Consider the following 10533-nt stretch of genomic DNA (forward strand, 5'->3'; position numbering starts at 1 on the left):
CCGGCGGAAGCCGGAGGAAGGGGAAGTGCTGGGGCAGGACGTGGGAACGGGGGGCCCCCTGCGCCGGAGGATGCCGGGGGTGAGCCCAAACTCCTCGCTGGGGAACAGCAGCCTGGCCTGAGCCGGGACGGGCCCTGCCGGCCAGCCCAGGGACGGCGAGGCGGGCAGGGATGGCCGGAGATGGCAGTGGGGTGGCCGCGGAGAAGGGGGGGGGTTCCCTCCAACCCGCCCTGGCTCAGCCCCGTTGCGAGCGGGAAGGCGGCCGTGCGTGGACGAGCGGTTCGGAGACAGTCCCGGTGCAGCTTCGCAACGCTCCCGTGACGGGAGCTTTTGTCCACTGGCGGTGCAAGTCTGGCTGGAGAGGGCAAGCGGGACCGCAAACTGCGCTGCCGGCACGGAGGAGTTTGGTGGCTGCAAGCTCTTGGTGCTCGGGGACTCAGCAGCCTTCCCTCCGCTGCCCTCTCCGTCCCGGGAGATGTCCCCACTTTTTCCCCCTTCCTAACGTGTTGTTGTGTGGCAGCTGCCCCATGGAAGGTGAAGAAGCAGTCGCTCGTCTCGTGGAAACCCCCCCGAACGACGGGGATGCCCAGGATCTTCCGAAAGAAGGTGAAAACGCAGCCGAGGGAACAGCAGCCGCAGAGGAGCTGGCTGCAACCAGGGACACGGGGGACAGCAGTGCCCCCCCGGGGCGTCTCTGGCCGGACCAGGACATGCCACGCTTGGACCACGGGGACGGTGAGCGCTGGGGGTGATGGGGTGGTGGGAGCCGAGACGGGGCATGCGCGGACCCGGGATCCTGCAGCGTCTGTCCCCCTGTAAACTGGGATCAACGTGCCCTCCGCCCTGGGGTCGGGGTGCACGCGGGGTGCTTGCCGTGCCGGTTGGGTCTCGTTGTGCCGCGTGTGGAGCCCAGCCTGCTCCCCAACAAGCGGAACCGAGGTCCCTAATGGCCGCCTTTGTTTTGTAGGTGGAGCAGACACTCTCCCGAAGCCCTCGACTGCCTCGATGGACAGGCAGAGGAGCACTGAGCTCTCAGCCCTTGACAGTGAGTGTTGCAGAGCCTGGTGCTCACAGATGCTGAGGCGCAGTCCCAGTGGGAGACAGGCGTGGGAGAGGTCATCTGGATCCTTCCTCCCACAAAGGCAGCTAGAAAAAAGTCTTTTACTGCTGCCAGTCCGTCCCATAACGTGGCAAGGCCAAGTCCAAATCCAGACCTTGCTGATGACTCGTGCCAGCAGTGAGAGGTCGCTGCAGCTCCACGCAGTGGAATGAGAGACGGCAAACTCTTTCCATACGCTTTCCTAATTAAACTACAAATAGCTTGTTGAAAACACATTGAGATTTCCAAGTGGAGCTCTTCAAGGGTAGGAAATATGAGGATGAACTTGAGTGCATCCCCCAGGCTGTCCTCTGCAGTATATCCTTTGCAATTACGCTGTTAATGCCAGATCCCTGCCTCCCGCAGTGCCCCAGATGGACCCTGCCCCTCCTTGGACAGCTGTTCAGGCTGTTTTATCTTCCCTGCTCAGCTGTTGGTCCCTGCGCGCTGGTCAAACCTCAGTCTCCAGGCTCTTTACTTGCAAGGGAATAATTCCTTTTTTGCAGGACTCCGTTTTTACCAGGGACAGGAGGGAATAGCTGCAGATAAGGCGCATGAGACCTGGCCTTTCATGAGGTTCTTGGCCTCAAGTCCCTGTAGTTCCTCCCTGTGCACGGAGGAGACGTGCCCTGACTCTCTCCTCTCTCTGGAACAGGCTTCCCCCTGAAGCACTCGAACACGCTGACGAACAGGCAGCGAGGCAACGAGATCTCGGCCCTCCCAGCCACGCTGGACAGTGAGTACCGCTGGGCAGAGCGGGCTGTGCATCCCAGACCGTGGATGCATACGGGGTGCAGAGGGAGCAGAGGGAGAGCGGGGCTGGAGCCTCCCTCCGTCTCCTGCTGCCACGCTGTTCAGCGTCCACCGGGGCCGTCTCTCGGGCTGCTCCCTGCAGTGCTGTTGCTCTCAGCACTCACCGCGTCTGGCTGTCCCTGCCGCTGTACGGCGGAAGGGTGTTAGTGACCCATTGGGGTTTTTGGGGCTCAGACAGGGGCTGTCCGGTCACCACCGCCCCAGACTTGCAGGGACCCACCTACAGACAGCGGGTGCTGAGCTGGGGAAAGTTTGTCCTGATGGGTGAATTCTTTCTATCCCCCAGCATTGTCCATCCACCAGCTTGCTGCCCAAGGAGAGCTCAGCCAGCTGAAAGAGCACCTTCAGAAAGGTACACGTCTCTTCCTTTGGGTTCTTACCCCAGATCATGCAGTGTCCTGCCAGGTCATAGCACGGCTTTTGATAAACCCTCGGCTTAGTTTTACAGCCTTTGTTGGGTTTACTGGGGGGACAGGGAGCAGAGGGGGCTTTACCCTTCCCGTTTACGATGTCTCATCCACGTTTGTGCAGGTGAGAACTTGGTAGATAAACCCGATGAGAGAGGTTTCACGCCGCTGATCTGGGCTGCAGCCTTCGGAGAGATCGAAACGGTCCGTCACCTGCTGGAATGGGTAAGGCCACGCTCACGCAGCACCTCGTTAACAGGAGACTTCCCATCTCCAATCCCCATGGCTGCCAAATTGTTCAGCACCGTCCTGGTACCATCTCAGCCAATCTTTCCCATGGCACCAAGCAGGACACGTTTGCAGAGCTAACGGCTCAGACGCTGTCGGATGCTACTCCCCATTGGGCTGTGAGCTAAGTCAGGAGCATGAAGAGCCTTATCTCACAGCTAGCAATAACTGTTTGTAATTAAATATCTGCTTATTGGTAATTTGAGATCAGGCTTATCACTTGGGCCCTGTAATCTGCCAGCAAATGTGCTCGCTGAGGTATCGTTGCAGTTAATGAACTCATTGCTGCATCGTCCTTGAGTGCCGGGCTTGCAGTCGAGGACTGTCTGGGGGTGAGCAGGAACCAGATCCTCCTCCACGCTGGATCAAGCTGCTCCCCAAAGCTCAGTCCCACATCCACGTGTCTCCAATGATCAGCGAGCACTCATGCCATGTATGCACTGGCCAAACTCTGGCTCTGTCACTGCATTAGCAGCAAAATTGCAGTGCATTACCAGAGAGACAAAGAGAACCCAAAATAAACGAGGCGATACATTGATAAAGGCTATAGTGAAGTCCAGGAGAGGTCCATGGCTGGCAGGGCTTGGAGGACAGGGAGGTTTTCTAGGTAGATCAGTTACAAAAGAGATGGTGGATACTGTACAGGCATCTAGACAGGGCCGGTAACACTGTTACTAGTGACGGGGGAAAGGGCTGAGTAACAGGAACCATCAGGCTTAGTTTACTGATACCGGAGACGGGCTTTTAAGTCCTCCCCCGAGATGTTTGATGATTAAAATATGCCCGGTAAGGACTTTGGTAAGGAGAGGTCACTGGGAACGCGTGAGCCGTCTCTGCCCCATGAGGCCGTCGGGACCTGGCTCCACGATCAGCCCCCGTGGGGTACCCAGCAAGGCTGTGCTGAGCACCCCGGGTCTCCGCAGGGCTCCTTCGCCAGTTGGGGCTAACGCCTGTGCCGTCCCCAGGGCGCTGACCCCCACGCGCTGGCGAAGGAGCGGGAGAGCGCCCTGTCCCTGGCCAGCATGGGCGGCTACACCGACATCGTCGTCATGCTGCTGGAGAGGAACGTGGACATCAACATCTACGACTGGGTGAGTGCCGCCGGGCGCAGGCTGCTGCGGGGACCGCGCCAGCGCTGGGAGCGACACCAAGCCCCGGACGGGGCTCCGCAAAGCTCATTTTAAAAAGCAGCAGCGAGTTCACATCGTTCTGGGCTGAGTCAGCAGCAATGCCTTTCTCCTAGATGCTTCCCAGGCTCACAGCACTCGTTTGCCTGCTCATGCAGTTGTTTCGAGAAATTAATCGGGATAATAATTTTAAATGGTTTCCTCAGTTGTTCACACTGGTGATGTTACCAGCCACAAGGAAACAGCGCTCAGAACTTAAGGTTGTCTTTAAAATGACACAATTTAAAAGTTATTGTATTGCATAGAGAGAATAAAACCTGCGCAGAGCCGCTCTGCGAGAAAACACCCAGCCTGGAGCTGGGAGAGGGCGGAAAGGGGATCCCGGCGGGTTGGGGACCTACCGCTCCGGGAGAAGCAGGAGCTGCGTGAGCACGGCCCTGCGCGAGGCCGGCAATGACACAGCCCCTTCCCTTTCCCTGCAGAACGGCGGCACTCCTCTGCTCTACGCCGTGCGCGGCAATCACGTCAAGTGTGTCGAGGCCCTACTAGGTAACGGGGAAGATCTGCACTTAGTCCTCGGCCTTGAATCGCTGCTCGTTGGTAACCGACTCGGGGAGAGAGCGGTGACACACCTGGGGGGAGAAACTGAGCAGCCTGGGGGTGTCACGGGGGGCTGCCCAGCCAGGATGGGCACCTTTTGGGGGTCCCCTCGCCCTGCGCCTGACCCGGAGGGGACGCCGTGTCGGCAGGGGAACGCCGTGCCCTGATCTCCACTGCCTGCTTGCAGCTCGCGGCGCCGACCTGACGACGGAGGCAGATTCTGGCTACACCCCGATGGATCTGGCCGTGGCCCTGGGACACAAGAAAGGCAAGTGTCCCCTCCGTGCCTGGCAGGGAGCCCTGCCTTCCCTCCCCGAAAAGCCTCCAGGCAATTCCCAGCTTCCAGCCTTGCTCCGGGCTTTTTTTGACCTTCCACAGCTCCCCACTCCGCCACGCAGAGAAACCGCGCCAGAGAAATCAAGATGGGTCCTGTTCCCCTTGCTCCCCCTCCAAACCAGAGCTGTCCTGCAGATAGGGCTGGGACAGGGGAGATGGGGACAGGCTCCTGGAGAAAGGGGTTTTCCAGCCTCCCACTGGAAAACAGGAGCAAAATGGTGACCAGGTCCTGCCCACAGCGGTACTGGCTTCTCACAGGCTTGGCTTCCCTGGGTTTCACTTCTCTCCCCTCCGTTAGTCCAACAGGTTATCGAAAATCACATCCTCAAGCTATTTCAGAAAAAGGAGTTGGAGTGACACGGCGGCTCGAGCTGCACTGCTGCTGCACCAGCGCTTCTCCCGGCCGCCGCAGGGCTCTCCTCTGGGACCCAGGCGGCCTCACCCGGCCGTCCCGAAACGGGCAGCGGCGCAATGCTTCAAGCAAGGAGCACGCGGAGGAAGCCGGGAACTGCCTGCCCTCGGTGGATCTATGCCTCTCCCGGAGGGTGGCACGGCCACAGTGCCTCGCACCCAGGGACGCTCATTCCTCAGGGCAGCTGCATTTCTGCGCTGTCCGGGCTCGGCTGCTTTGTGCGTGTGCGCATTCAGGTATTGCATTATTGAAAGTAAACTCTAAAGCAGTTGTGTAGAGCCCTGTCCATTGCCTCAGCCTGTCACAGCTGCCAGTCCCCGATCCCAGCACCAGCTACTGGGGAACCGCGAGGGGAACTGGGCCAACCAACCTCTTCAAGGCCTGCACCCTCCCAGTGGCCTGGTATTCCTCTCCGGAGCCGTCTCTTTGAAGAGGGAAGCTCCCTCTTACGCCCATAAGCTTGCCAAGCCCTCCCTGCACGCAGCGCCATAACCAGCCAGGGAAATATCCATAGGCAGGAGCAAAACCCCGCAGGAAGCATCACCCTGCCGGCCAGGAACACAGCACGGCCCCAGCCGACAGCCGGCACGCTGCAATCCCGAGCCGGAGCCCCGCGAGGCTGCAAACAGCCGCTCCAAGAAGTTCAAGGGTGGTTAGCAAAGGCGAGAGACAGCCAGAGCCCACAGCACATGGAGGCGGCACTTCTCCTCTCTCCTGCTCAAGCCACACACCGGCATGGCCATGGCAAACCCCGGAGGGCTCGGTCCCGGGGTGCCACTTGCCCAAGGAGCAGCCAGGAAGGAGCGGGGACGCCGTTTATTCGGCCGGTTACACAGGCTGTGTCCCACCAAAGGCTCGGAAGTCCGGCACGTGGATCTCAGCACTAGTGTCCCTCTGTCACTGCCATCCTGTGGGGCGGGGGTTCCCTCCCAGCACCTTGGGGTGCAATTGGGGGCAGCACGGCCCCACTGGCAGGGTTTGCTGTCCCGTTTCCCCCCACGCAGCAGAGCCCCTGGGGGGGAACGCAGGCGATGGGGAAGCGGCCCCCCACGCTGTCCCTCGCCTGTGCCCTAGAGCCTCTCCCCCAGCACCCCGAGGTGGTACACCACGATCCTCCCGAAGAAGTCGGTGCTGTTCTCAAAGGTGATCTTCAGCTTGTCCAGCACCGTCTCCTCCACCTGGAATCTGTGCGGGGCCCGTAAAGGAGAAAAATAGGCAGGGGGATGACACGACACGTGGGAGACCTGCTCCGAGCAGGCCCACGAGGGGCTCGCACCCTGGTGTACCACGGCCGGTGATGTCCGGATTTGCTCCAGCTCCTCTGAGTTGCTTTAGCGGTAGCAAATTGCCAACAGGCACCCGCAGGTCTGTCGTTTAAATCGCAGCTCTGCCATCGCCCCCCTGCCCCTCTGCAGCCGCGGGTGGCTCTGAACCCGCCGAGCCGTTCGACCCAGCCCGCAACGCGGCAAAGGATATCTGCATGGCGTTGATGTCCTCGGGGTACAGGTCGGATATTTTCACCAGTCCTTCGCCTGCTCTGCAGCCTGCAGAGGGCAAAGGTGGAGGCAGCCGCGCGGAGGCTCAGGTGCTGGGGGAGCCTCCAACGGCTGCCATGGCCTCGGCTGCTCCGTCTCTTATCTGCTGCCAGGCTGGGAGCAGCGGTCCGTCTAATGGACCAGGTTCCCATCTGCACCCAAAGCGTCCCGGAGAACCCTGGATCCTCGCTATCCAGCCCTTCTCTGCTCCAGCCCACGGCCTCAGCCCCTCTGGGGTTTGGGGAGTGGCTAATGAATACCTCTGGGCCTTGCAACAAACAGCTGCAGGATCCAGATGAGGGTAAACAGAGGCAGAGGGATCCCCCACACCCCCAAACCAGCTCCTCACCTTCCAGCGTGCACAGCCGGCTGGAGAATCCCCCCTGGAACTGGATGTGGAGCTGCGAGACCTTGACGGTGCGGGGGAAATCCAGGGTGACCCACTGGCACGTGCCCTGAAGGCAGGAATGACACCGGGGCTCTGTCACGGCGGGGAGAGCGGGGTGTCCACCGTGTGCACGGCTCCCGTCCCCCGTCCCCAGCTCTTGTCCCATGCACGGCTCCTGTCCCACCCCTCCGGCTTCCCCTGTCCTCGTCCCCCCACCTGGTCCGAGTTCCAGCACGTCTCCTCGCTCGTGTCAAACATGTGCTTCTTCCCAAACTGCTTCACGTCCCGGTTAAGCACAGAGCTCACCCTGCAGGGACACGTGCCACCGACCCGGGGACACGACGGGGACAGCGTCAGCGATGGGACTTGAGTCCCCCGCAGGGCCAGGGGACAGCGCGTGGCACCCAGGAGGGACCCGCCTGGGGGTGCTGGCCGTGGCACCCCGCTGCCTGCTGTCCCCTCGGGGGGCCGGGACTCACCGCGTGGCCGTGTCGGCGCAGATCAGGGGTTCCGCGGGCATCGCTGCCTGCGGCCACGCTGCCTGCGGAGAGACGGGGTCAGCAAGGGGCAAAAATGGGGACACCCAGCAGCAATGGGGACCTCTGGGCAGCACTGGGGACCCCTGAGCAGCAATGGAGACCCTCGAACAGCATTGGGGACCCCCGGACAGCATTGGGGACCCCTGGACAGCACTGGGGGCACCCCGGCAGCACTAGGGGCACTCCAGCAGCATTGGGGACCCCCGAGCAGCACTGGGGGCACCCCCAGCAGCATTGGGGACCCCTGGACAGCACTGGGGGCACCCCGGCAGCACTAGGGGCACTCCGGCAGCATTGGGGACTCCCGAGCAGCACTGGGGACCCCTGAGCAGCACTGGCTGGGGGGCGGCTGGGTGCCCTCCTGGGCCAGCTCTGTAGGTGGCAGTGGTGGAGCGCAGCTGAAAATAGCAGCGGAGAGAGAGACTGCAGCGAGAGCCGGAGCGCGGGGGTGTGCAGGAATCCCTGCGTGCTCCAGCATCCCGGTGTGCTCCAGCATCCCTTTCCCTGTGTGCTCCAGCATCCCTGTGTGCTCCAGCGTCTCTGTGTGCTCCATCATCCCTGTGTGCTCCAGCGTCCCTATCCCTGTGTGCTCCAGCATCCCGGTGTGCTCCAGCATCCCTATCCCTGTGTGCTCCAGCATCCCTGTGTGCTCCAGGCGTCACTGTGTGCTCCAGCATCCCTGTGTGCTCCAGCATCCCTGAACGTCCCAGCGTCCCTGTGTGCTCCAGCATCCCGGTGTGCTCCAGCATCCCAGTGTGCTCCAGCATCCCCGCACACCCCAGCATCTCTGCACGCTCCAGCATCCCTGCATGTTGCAGCATCCCTACATGCTGGAGCATCCCTGCACACCCCAGCATCTCTGCACGCTCCAGCATCCCTGCATGTTGCAGCATCCCTACATGCTGGAGCATCCCTGCACACCCCAGCATCTCTGCACGCTCCAGCATCCCTGCATGTTGCAGCATCCCTACATGCTGGAGCATCCCTGCACACCCCAGCATCTCTGCACGCTCCAGCATCCCTGAACGTCCCAGCGTCCCTGTGTGCTCCAGCGTCCCTGTGTGCTCCAGGCGTCACTGTGTGCTCCAGCATCCCTATCCCTGTGTACTCCAGCATCCCGGTGTGCTCCAGCATCCCCGCACACCCCAGCATCTCTGCACGCTCCAGCATCCCTGTGTGCTCCAGGCGTCACTGTGTGCTCCAGCATCCCGGTGTGCTCCAGCATCCCTGCATGTTGCAGCATCCCTACATGCTGGAGCATCCCTGCACACCCCAGCATCTCTGCACGCTCCAGCATCCCTGCATGTTGCAGCATCCCTACATGCTGGAGCATCCCTGCACACCCCAGCATCTCTGCACGCTCCAGCATCCCTGCATGTTGCAGCATCCCTACATGCTGGAGCATCCCTGCACACCCCAGCATCTCTGCACGCTCCAGCATCCCTGAACGTCCCAGCGTCCCTGTGTGCTCCAGCGTCCCTGTGTGCTCCAGGCGTCACTGTGTGCTCCAGCATCCCAGTGTGCTCCAGCATCCCTGTGTGCTCCAGGCGTCACTGTGTGCTCCAGCATCCCTGAATGTCCCAGCATCTCTGGACGTCCCAGCATCCCTGTGTGCTCCAGCATCCCGGTGTGCTCCAGCATCCCCGCACACCCCAGCATCTCTGCACGCTCCAGCATCCCTGAACGTCCCAGCATCCCTGAACGTCCCAGCGTCCCTGTGTGCTCCAGGCGTCACTGTGTGCTCCAGCATCCCCGCACACCCCAGCATCTCTGCACGCTCCAGCATCCCTGAATGTCCCGACGTCCTGCACACCCAAGCATCCCTGCGTGCTCCAGCATCCCTGAATGTCCCAGCGTCCCTGTGTGCTCCAGCATCCCTATCCCTGTGTACTCCAGCATCCCGGTGTGCTCCAGCATCCCGGTGTGCTCCAGCATCCCTGAATGTCCCAGCATCTCTGGACATCCCAGCATCCCTGAATGTCCCGACGTCCTGCACACCCAAGCATCCCTGCGTGCTCCAGCATCCCCGCACACCCCAGCATCTCTGCACGCTCCAGCATCCCTGCATGTTGCAGCATCCCTACATGCTGGAGCATCCCTGCACACCCCAGCATCCCCCTCAATGCAAGTCACCAGCACAAAGCACGTGGGAAATCCAAGCCCTCCCTGCTTCCCCACCACTGCTGCCTCTTGGCCGGCGTGGCAGGGCCGGTTCTCCCGCGGGCACCCCGGCCAGGCAGGGCTGAGCTCCTCCCCGCAGCCTGCGAGGGAGCCGTGGGGAGCCCGGAGCAGCTGTGCAGGGAGAAATCGCCCCCCACACATGCACATACAACACTGCAGCTGCTTAAAATTATCCTTCGCAGGCATACGGTGCCGCTGCGCTTGCCCACGGCCCCGGGTCTTTGTGGATGTGCCCCGGTGCTCAGCGAGGTTGCCAGCCTTGACCCCGCGGTGGTCCCACGTTCCCAGCCGGCCTCCGCAGCCGCCTTGCTGGGGGAGGCAATGCAAGGCAACGGCATGGCGGTGCTCTGCAGCCCTCCCAAACCTCCCCGGCTGCTGGGCTGCCTGCATGAGTCACAGCGGCTGCACCGAGGCTGCCTGCGCTCAGCCACAAGCAAAAATAAAACCAGCCGAGTGCTGCAAAGCCGTCACCTCCCCCTCGCAGCGCGGCTCTGGGGGCTTCAGCCGCCGGGCTCGGCCCCCGGCTGGGTCTGCGCACACGCCTGCACATGCATGTCAATGAGCACACACGTCTGTGCCCATGCATGCACACACATGCGGTGACACACAGCAGCACACACGTGATGCGTTCCGTCTTCCTCCCCTCCTTCCTCCCCTTCTCCCCGCCGCCCCGAGTTTTGCCTGAGAAATTGGGTCAAAAACCACAGGAGCCTTAATTGCCCCTCGGCTCATCGCGTGTCGGGGACGGCTCTGCCATTTGTGCCACCGCTGCCCGCGCCCCCTCCTGCCTGCGCCTGCCAGCACCATC

The 10533-nt window shown here is 61.8% G+C and overlaps 3 protein-coding genes across 3 annotated transcripts in view; 1 reads left to right on the forward strand and 2 right to left on the reverse strand.

Moving 5' to 3' along the window:
• BORCS8 (BLOC-1 related complex subunit 8) overlaps positions 1-529 on the reverse strand; it is a 9855-nt gene extending 9326 nt beyond the window's left edge. The window contains exons 1-2 of the mRNA XM_009279849.1: positions 504-529; positions 226-355 (exon numbers count right to left, since the gene is read on the reverse strand). Of these exons, the coding sequence (XP_009278124.1) occupies positions 226-355; positions 504-529 (156 nt within the window). The remainder of the gene's footprint in view (positions 1-225; positions 356-503) is intronic.
• RFXANK (regulatory factor X associated ankyrin containing protein) lies at positions 7-5359 on the forward strand. The gene is made up of 10 exons (XM_009279753.1): positions 7-79; positions 521-735; positions 968-1045; positions 1755-1835; positions 2199-2264; positions 2444-2544; positions 3573-3698; positions 4217-4283; positions 4522-4602; positions 4969-5359. Exons 2-10 carry the CDS (start codon positions 528-530, stop codon positions 5025-5027), a joined length of 867 nt encoding a protein of 288 aa, XP_009278028.1. The 5' UTR covers positions 7-79; positions 521-527; the 3' UTR covers positions 5028-5359.
• A 524-nt stretch (positions 5360-5883) lies between these two features.
• On the reverse strand, positions 5884-7834 carry NR2C2AP (nuclear receptor 2C2 associated protein). The gene is made up of 5 exons (XM_009279754.2): positions 7485-7834; positions 7222-7312; positions 6967-7072; positions 6559-6626; positions 5884-6269 (listed from the first exon to the last, which is right to left on the reverse strand). Exons 1-5 carry the CDS (start codon positions 7676-7678, stop codon positions 6153-6155), a joined length of 576 nt encoding a protein of 191 aa, XP_009278029.1. The 5' UTR covers positions 7679-7834; the 3' UTR covers positions 5884-6152.
• Positions 7835-10533: the final 2699 nt, after the last annotated feature.

This window comes from Aptenodytes forsteri, unplaced genomic scaffold (genome assembly GCF_000699145.1).
Source record: "Aptenodytes forsteri isolate BGI_AS27 unplaced genomic scaffold, ASM69914v1 Scaffold147, whole genome shotgun sequence".
Classification (NCBI taxonomy): domain Eukaryota; kingdom Metazoa; phylum Chordata; class Aves; order Sphenisciformes; family Spheniscidae; genus Aptenodytes; species Aptenodytes forsteri.